Source organism: Siphateles boraxobius, unplaced genomic scaffold, assembly GCF_051911475.1.
Source record: "Siphateles boraxobius isolate OS27281-9 unplaced genomic scaffold, OSU_SipBor_1 41, whole genome shotgun sequence".
Lineage (NCBI taxonomy): Eukaryota > Metazoa > Chordata > Actinopteri > Cypriniformes > Leuciscidae > Siphateles > Siphateles boraxobius.
In genome coordinates, this window is record NW_027509042.1 from 23,403,753 (window position 1) to 23,413,126 (window position 9,374).

A 9,374-nucleotide genomic window follows, 5' to 3' on the forward strand; every position below is an offset into this window, starting at 1 on the left:
AAGGATCTGCCAGTAGCATTAGCAATGACTTTCAATTCTGCCAAATAACCCTTAGTAGAATCATCTTTAACTACAGCGGTATATACGCTGCTTAGGGCACGCACAGTGAATATGACATCTGAATCTGAAGTGCTAACAATACTCAAAGGCAACAGAAGCTTCAGGGTTGCCATTGCAGAGCTATGTGCAAACTCAATTATAGCCTGCCGATGAAATTCAGATGTTGGGTCATCAATAAGCAGAGTACGATTAATGCTGCCATACCGAACAAGCCATGCTTCTAAGTTTTGGTCAGATTCACTCAGTGTTATGCCACCAACTATGACAGCATTGGAAACATTCACATTTTCTTGTTCCACTATATCCATACTGTTAACACTGGGATGGCTTGTTTCACAGTAGGAATTCTATTTGTTTTGTCGTACTGAGAAGTCACTGTTGTTGTTAGGCAATCAATATTCTGGCTCGTCTCGGCAACTTTTTATAGCGCTTACTCTCTGGCTATTAACCTAATGCAATCTATGGACCAGCGTTTCAGAAGAATCAGATTCGCTACTGAGAAAGATGCCACAACAACGGTGAACACTCGTTTGAACACCCACTGTATTTTCAAGTGAATGACAACAGGTGAATTACATTAGTTGATAAACAAATAAAATGAAATAAAATAAATAAAATAAAATGTAGACATGTATTTCTTCAGATCTCCATTTTTCTCTTTGGATTTCAACAAGAAAACCCCAAATAAACAATATGTAACCCAATTGGACAACAAATATTTTTTCAATTCAATTCAGAATGTTCAGTCTTTGTGAAAAGAGTTTCTAAAAAAAATCTGTAGAAAACGTAAGTGTCCTTTATCTATTGGTAATGGAAAAAAATGTCCATCCGAGAAAAACAAAAGATGAGGAAAGGTATTCTTTTTCCTACCAGTCGCAGTTCAAATCAGTGCAAATACTTGATTTCCTCAATTGAAAGATCCAAGAACAAACTCAAGGGAGGCTCGCCAGTCCAAACCCTCCTCAGAACCACTGGAAGAAAAAAAACCTGACATATATCCATTGACAGAACTCATCTGGAAGATTATTTTCTTTATTTGCTTCCCGGAGCGTCGTGACACCGCGCTCATCAGCTATCCGTGCACGAGAGAGAGAGCTGCCTCTAACTTCACGCATACACCTTGTGCGAAACCCCGGAAATTAATTTTTCCGCTGCGCCAGATTCTGCAGAATGAATGGGAGTCTATGGAGCTAGACGGCTAAATGTATCCCTTTCTCCTGCTTGTCGTTGAATCAACATAGATTTTATTGTTGATTCTGCAAGTTCAATATAGATTATGGTCCAAAAGTCGAATGAACGAGTTCTTATGTCCTTTCGATTTCTTACAGGTTAGGTCGTTGTTGGCCAGAACACGCTAGCATTCTGCTATTATGTGACGTCATCACATTTTTGAATGGATTTTTAGAACAGATAAGTGAACTTAAAAATGCAATTTTCAGCTGAGTGTATTATCTTAGCCCCCCCCCTTTTGAATGCAACTTTCAAATTACTTGACAAAAAATTACATCCTGAGAAAAGTGGATTTCTGGGGGTGAAACCCCATAGACTCCCATTCATTCTGCACTCGCCTGCGAGCGCCCCTGCATGGACAGAGACGTGTTACTGCTGCCAGTCCAGAAACCGGAAGTAACCTGACAGTGCTGCAAGGAACCTAGCTGTATGAAATATTAATAATCAATAATAACTTGTTCACGAGTTCACACTTACATCAATTAAACAGAGTAAAGATTATGCGTATTTGGCGTGCTGTCCGGGGGGAGGGCTCCGAGCTCGGAATTTTGCCCGAACCCAGAGTACTCCCCCCGTTGTTGTAAGAGTATTAGGACTATAAGTGAGGAGATGGGGTGGTGGAGGGATGCTGTTAAACTGTCAATGAACGGAGGTAAGTTTGCTGTATATATACACAGCGCTTACCTCGTTGATTAAGCACCACTCGTGTCTAATTAGGTTTGATTATCTGAATGTGCTCCACGTGTGTTTAATTAGGTTTAATTATCTGAACGTGCTCCTCCCGAACTTTGTTAATAAAACATCATTTAATGCTCAGATAGCTATAACACATCCACACTGCATTCTAGAAGGTGATGTACATCAAAGTGTGAGTCATTAAATGAGGATTAATTAGGTAGGAGGCATGATACAGGTGAGGTTACATTGATTGTTAGTTGGTTGTATACCAGGATACACACCATAATATTTACCTAATAGTGCACGAGACAGTAAACCATTTACACTGTTTCTTTCACAGTTTTATGCATGTTCATTTATAGATCAGTTAGTCTATGATTAATGCAGCAAAGTCTGTTTTAAAGAGGGTTTCTGTCTTCCATAGTCTCTCTCTTGTGCATGTGGCCACATTCCTCGGAGGTCGTAAAATGTCCTTATCATGCCTTGTAACATGACACTGTTTCTGCCCTTGTGTTCATTCATCTGGGCTGTTAGTTTTGGAGTTTCATAAACCTTTGTATATAATGAATAATTATTGTGTGTCTGATTGGTCCATACCCTACAGTGCCAATTCTCTTCTATTAGAAATTCTCTGAAACAAACCCATGGTGACTAAGCTAACCTAAGCAGTTGTTTACATTGAGGCCTATATGCTAAAGCCTTTAGTATTAGTTACTGTTATCATCAGTATTACCATCAGTAGTTAAACACAGTGTCTGTTTGAACAACGTAAAGTGATTTAACCATTTAAACACATTGACTTTTAAACCTTCCTATGGTCTTTTCTTCTTTCTTCTTTTACCTTTCTCACATTTTACCTTACCGATATTTTACTTGAAAGGGAAATATTGGTTTACAATTATTAATTACTTTACTTGCATTTTACTTGGAAAAAGAAAATACTGGTTTACGATTATTAATTGTCAAATTCGAATTAGATTTTTTATTTTTAAAAGGAAAATATTAAATGAAAATTGAAATTGAAATTCTATTTTTCTAAACAAGTCATTTCTAGATTTATTTTTAATAATTCTAATTTCATAAGATTTTTTAGATCTAATCACTTCAGGTGAATACGTCTTGAACTTTTAAAGTTAAGTAAACGTATTCCGCCCACATTTTTCCTATTACAAAGAAAATATTAGACTCTGCTCTACTAATTACTTATACTTGCTCATTATTTAATTGCGTTGTATCCTCCATTTATCCTTTCTTCCTGTTGTTGTTATAAACTTAACCACTGTATTTGATTCATTCATTTACCTCTTCATCTAAGAAACATCAATCAATTCTAAAAGTAAGAGAAAGATAATCTTTCCCAAGAAACAAATCATTAGGTATTTGATTTTTAAATCAAACCCTCTCTTGTTCTCCATACTCTCCCTCCATTTGTAAACGGAATTTAAATGTTGACATCTTAACCAAGATCTATTAACAGAGACAAGTGTTGAGCAAACGTTGCCTTCAAAGCGTCCCTGCTGTAAGCGGTCCAACTTAAAGTGTGTGTGGTTGCTTGAAACAGGTTGTCATTGATAGGAAGCATTTATGAGAAAAATAATATTTCTCCTAGTTAAGTATTTTCTTTCTTTTCTTTTTCTCTCATTGAAATTGGGTTTTAACCTTTCTCTCTTTTTCCCTTTACTCACTTAAATGACGAAGTCCTCACAACACGAGTTGAAACCAGCTTTTCATTGATAGAAAATATTTATAAAAATATTTCTCCCATTGAAAAAAAAAAGTTTCTTTCCATTGAGATTTGTTTTAACCTTTTTCTCTCTCTTTCCTTTACTCAGTTGAATGAAGAAATCTTTACATCACTAGCCTACCCGTCTACACTTAGACCAACACTTAGTCATTAAGGCTCTTCCCTATGCGTGTTCAATCACTGAAACGACACTTAGTTGTTCAACTACACATATAGGTTTAAACCCCACACAGATCTGTGTCAGTCTCTTCACCCCAGCGTGCCATCATGTCGTGGATGACAAACCCCACTGCCCGAGGGGAAGATGTGGACGCCTGGCTCAGGGGCATTACAAACTGCCTTACACCAAAGACAATTGAACTGTTATTAATTTTAATAATAATCATAATTCTGAGAAGATTCCTGACACATGATTCAAGCCAGAACCACAACCACGTGGAACTAACCAAGATCACCAGTTCCCAAAGCAATGCCTTCACAGCCCAGCTGGAACTAAGCGACAAGCACATCACCAACCTTCAGGAGGAGCTGACACGTGCCCAAAGCCGCATAGACAAGCTGGAAGTGAAAGTCCAGGACGACTTCAAGCGTCAGACCACTGAGTTCCTGAGAGAGCTGATGCACACTCAACGCTGCACAGACCAGCTCAAAGCGAAAGCTCAAGACAAACTCAAAGTGTCCGATGAAGCGGAGCAAGAAACAAAGGAACAAGTTGACAAGCTCCAAGAATCCCTTGCAGTCACTGAGCGTGACAAACAAGAATTAAAGACTGACCAGAAGCACCTGGTAAACCAACTCCAGTCTGCTGAACATCAGCTAGAGAAAGCCAAAGCTGACATTGAAAATAAGAACTCTAAAATCAATGCTCTGGAAGACCACCTGAAAAGGTGCAGCGTTGAAATGGACCACCTGACCCAACAGCGAATTTACGCCAACGGCGAGCTCTACACGGTCAGAGATGAACTCCAGCATGTTTTCAAACAGAAACCAGAGCCAAGAAGGGAGAGCCATCTCCTCACCATCACCACTGCTGAGCAGAACACCGTCCTCCATCCAAGAACTGCCATACAACGGAAGAGGTGAATGGCCACATCCCAAAGCGTCACAGGCCTTCAACACAGAACTGTTCACTGCCAACAAACGAAGAGAGCTCATCCCGGCAGACTCCATAGCTGCACATAGGATGACCTTTAAAGATCTCGACAAGCTGGCTAAGAACATCACCCCGTTCAACCCAAACTCCACAGAGGGCCAAGACATCCAGGCCTACCTCCGAGATATTGACTTCCACCTAGAGGTGAGACTCCATGTGACTGACAGAGACAGGTTATACAGTACCTCATCAGATCCACATCCAGTCCAGAGGTAAGAAGCTTCCTAGACCGACAACCTGCTCATGTAAAGTCAAACTACCAGCTACTATGTGAGACAGTGATGAAACAATTCACAGGCCCAGAGTCAGAACATGGTGTGTTAATCGCCTTGGAAACCAAACAAGGTCGACAAGAGACTCCCCAAACCTACTACCACTGCTTCTGACAAGCATATTTTGGTGCACATAATAAACCTGAACTTGAAGAGGATGTGAACTTCAAAACCCTCCTCATGTGAAACCTGCACCCCGGATTGAATCATCATCTTGGTGTCATGGCCTGCCCAGACACGATGACAATTCAACAGCTACGTGACCTGACACACAAGGCCTACATCAAACAAAAGATGGCCTCAAAGAAAGGTTTGAAAACATCCACAGTTTCAAACTCCATCAGCCAAGACACAAGCCTTGCACTGGAAGACACACAGTGGCATCACAACATCACAGTCCTTCATAAGGAGCACAGAGAACGTGACTCCCATGCTGATGACAGCTACCATACCAACCGCATTGAAAAGTCATGGGACCAGCCACGCTTCTCAAGAAACCCACAAGAAGGAAACAATTGGAATCCTAACTGGACATCCAAATACCATCGACCAAAACATCCAAAACCATTCAATGTGAGTAATCGATGATGACACCAACCTCTGCACCACTCAGTCAAACACAGCACAGAGTGTGCCCAAGAACAAAACTGTTTACCCTCAGAAGACATGGAGCAACTAATGAGGCAACTGAAAGTGTTAATCAAAAACAAGGTAAACATGTGTGACCCAAAAGATGAGTCATCCTCGCTATGACTAGCGATGGAACGGAAGACCAATGATCATCTGGTACAGCTTCATAATGAAGATGACGACCACCTGTTCTACAACAACACAGAACAAAGGGGTCTCTCACAACCAACCACTGACAAACAACCAGAGGTATCCGAAAACACCATCCTGGTTACCCATCACTCACAAAGAAACAACCAAAAGAGCTCCAAACTCAAGAACCATGCGTGCTACAGTAACCACAGTAAGCACAGAAGGCCAGAAAGTCTGTCACAACCAGAAGGCATCACAACGAAGACAACGTTTTGCACTACAGCTTCACGCATCATTGCCAAACTACCTCCCAATGTCTGCCAGAGAACTTCCTGCCTTACTGGACTGACCCCAAGCAGATTACAGAAGATCCCTTTTCTAAGGCAAAGATGTCACAAGCAATCTCCATCTAAGCTCATCAAAGCTAATCCAAGAAGCATGTGGGCAAGCCTTCAAGAAAAGGAGGGAGCAAAAACAGACTGAAACTGATCTGACCATACATACATGCACTACACTACACTGCACCACTAACATACAGAAGTTAAACACATCTACCATGAAAAACATTCAACAAACATGTTCTTCCCACAGGTAGAAACTATCTTAACATCGACTTAGCTACACTTACCATTGGAAACATATAGCTATCCACCCAACAAGTAGAACCCCTCTACTTACATTGTGACACCTGACACTGCGCAACAGTAGTTGTAACCCATACCAGGAAGCACTCAACTGCTTTGTTTTGTTTTATCTCTTCCTTTCCTTTTCTTCTTCTTTTATTAGGTAAAATGCCTGTTTACCCCATCCTTTTGGTTCGTCAAGGTCACGATATTAGGACTGATGCACCACGCCTAATATTTGTAAGCCACCTTAAAACGAATGTGAGCCAGAGAGCTCCATGCATGATGGGTCACATCATTTTTACTACAAATGATGTCACCAGAAAATGAAAGGTAAAACGGTCTTAACCTAGAACAATTTAGAAGAGAATAAAACAAACATAATATAACTAGGTACAAGACTGGAGAGTTTGGTGTATATAGGTGCTACTGAACTAGAGATTTCGGACTTGGAGCATGAGAGAACAGTCATTTTGAGATAACGGGCTTTAAAGTTTTAGCATCAGCCAATTAGATTTTGCATTTAGAGTAAAATCCACCCTTTTACTTTCACGATTGGTTGCTGATAAAAAGGAAATGACCATATTTGGATCCGGCAGTATTGTACAGGAAAGAAAGAGCTTTCTAACGGTGTGTGTGTGATGACAGGGTCCAGATCGCGATCGCAGAGCAGAGGGATGATTTATAACGACAACTTTTGATGAATTTATGAGCAATCTACAGACGCAAACAGACAAAGTGAAGTAAAATAAAGACCTAAATGTGTATTTTGGCCTTTTTTTCACCACAAGTCTGAAAGAAGACATTGTTATTGAAGACAAATATTCCAAAATCTCAAAATTGACCAGTGAAAAAAAAACGATGTTTTTGCCTGCCGTGTCTCGCCTTAATACTTAGATAATCTAATGCCCTGCACCAGTACAGTGGCCAGTCATGGAGGTGATGTCTTGTTGTTTGCTGTGTATGTGTCTGCTTCTTCTACCCATGTTTCTCCAGCGTTCACCGATGTCTTCATCTCAACACATCGCCGAACTAAGGGGGGATTTGTAGGAATTGAGGGCGAACCAAACATATGAATCTTCCAGGTGATTCGTTCCATAATTCCACACAAAACTCAACATTCCAGACCCCCAAAATCACCAGTCTAATCTAGGCCATGAATGGAGTGGGCTCCAGCCAGTCTCAGCTAAGAACTTTTGGACCATGAAAGTTTCAAAGAGATGTGCTCAACTAAAGGAAGAACGTTGTCACGTTAGTTATATAGTTTGGAAAAGACTGATTGGTTCAGAGATGGCACGGCTCACAACCCATCAAGATAACGGCAGAGGTTGTTTGATCCCAAGACGGGACTGAAAACAGACCCCCTCCTCTGAAAGACCCCATGGTTGAAATCTCTTAAAACCACAGAGACGGAGACTTTAAAAATACATAAAATCATCCTAAAACAATTATTGACGGACTTCTAATCAAACATTGTTCAACTACATAATCCTATATTGTACCTGCAACCTCTGTATGTGTCTATTATGCTTAGATCACATACAAGTCATGTAATTGTTATAACTATAAGATGTTTGAATGAAAGTGTGTACGTACCTATCAGTACGATCATATGTTCTTAATTCAGAAGATGGCTTGATTGAAATCTGTGTAAAAATGTTTTGTGTTCTTATAAAAGGAATAATGTCTAAACTGTTCCCTCCGAACTCTCTGCTAGACCTGGAGAGTAAGGAGATAACAGATAACGCATGATTTACGATGAGAGGTGAAGAGAATGCCACCTCCCAAATAAAGACAGTGCCTAATTGGTCATAACTCATATAAGAGGTTGGACAAACGATTGAGTTTAAAATCTTAGGACCCGAAAAAGCCAGTAGAGAGTTGTAGAGTTTTTGTTAAGTTGGGTTGAGGTTTGGTTTGTGAATTTGTTCGCTAGAGCAGATTTACAGAAGTCATGGAGAAGCCATGACGAGTAACCGGACAGACGAGTAACCATGTTGACCAGCAGACAAAGAACCCAAACAAGATCAGAAGAACATGGGTTAAACAGCTTCATTCAAGCCATATATAACTACTATGGTCTCACTTTTCTTTCTGTTTCTTAGCTTTATTTTTCTTTTCCGTTGAGAGTCTCGATTCTAAGTTAAGTTTTGCTGCAACGTTTCGTTTCAATGATTTGACTGCAAAGCCCGCTTTCCAACACCAAAGACTTTCATCCATCGCCAACACACCACGTGATTGGCCACCCAGAGACATCTATCCAGACATGAGGAGACCGTCAGCCAGTCAACGAACCCGGGAAACACCCTTTTACACCGACAAAAGGAATCCCCAAAGGAATGCAACGACAAGCAAGTAGCCTCCAGTCTCTTAACTAAAATTAATGATTGATGGTTCGTTCAGGTCATGTCTTATAAGTGCATATAGAAACTTGGGATTTCACTGTCTCACTCTTGAACTCATTTTCTTTCCTCATTCTCTTTCTTTCTGCAACTCGTATGAATGTGTGTCTGCGTGGGTTTGTGTTAGATATTAGTTTTATGTTTTAGAATAATCAATAAAGTCTTGTTTATATTTTAAAGATAATTGTCTTGTGTTATGTGCTTACAGATTTAATGTCTTAAACTGCTGATCTAAGTTACCTTGCAAATAAATAGTGTTTCACTATAGTTTGGATATTTATATCCGCTGCAGAGGTTATAGTTACGGCCCGTTAGAATGAACGCTGGACGAGTCATTTGCTCGGCCGTATAACTGATTCTTTTAAGATTCCCTATAAATCAATTGATAATTCCTTTTGAGCTAAATTGACCTGTCTAACCCAGACACGTTACTTACTTACTACAAAGCGC

General features: G+C 40.1%; 1 protein-coding gene and 1 pseudogene across 1 annotated transcript; both read left to right on the forward strand.

Annotated features, from left to right (window-relative positions):
• The first annotated feature begins 3,979 nt into the window (after positions 1 to 3,979).
• On the forward strand, positions 3,980 to 4,795 carry LOC143707154 (uncharacterized). The gene has a single exon (XM_077199906.1). The coding sequence runs from the start codon at positions 3,980 to 3,982 to the stop codon at positions 4,793 to 4,795; it is 816 nt and encodes a 271-aa protein (XP_077056021.1).
• Positions 4,796 to 4,836: 41 nt separating this feature from the next.
• Positions 4,837 to 5,725, forward strand: LOC143707155 (uncharacterized; annotated as a pseudogene).
• The last annotated feature ends 3,649 nt before the right edge of the window (positions 5,726 to 9,374 follow it).

Bases quoted from the DNA above. Each gene is read 5' to 3' on its own strand.
- LOC143707154 (XM_077199906.1), top strand. From the start codon at position 3,980: ATGTCGTGGATGACAAACCCCACTGCCCGAGGGGAAGATGTGGACGCC.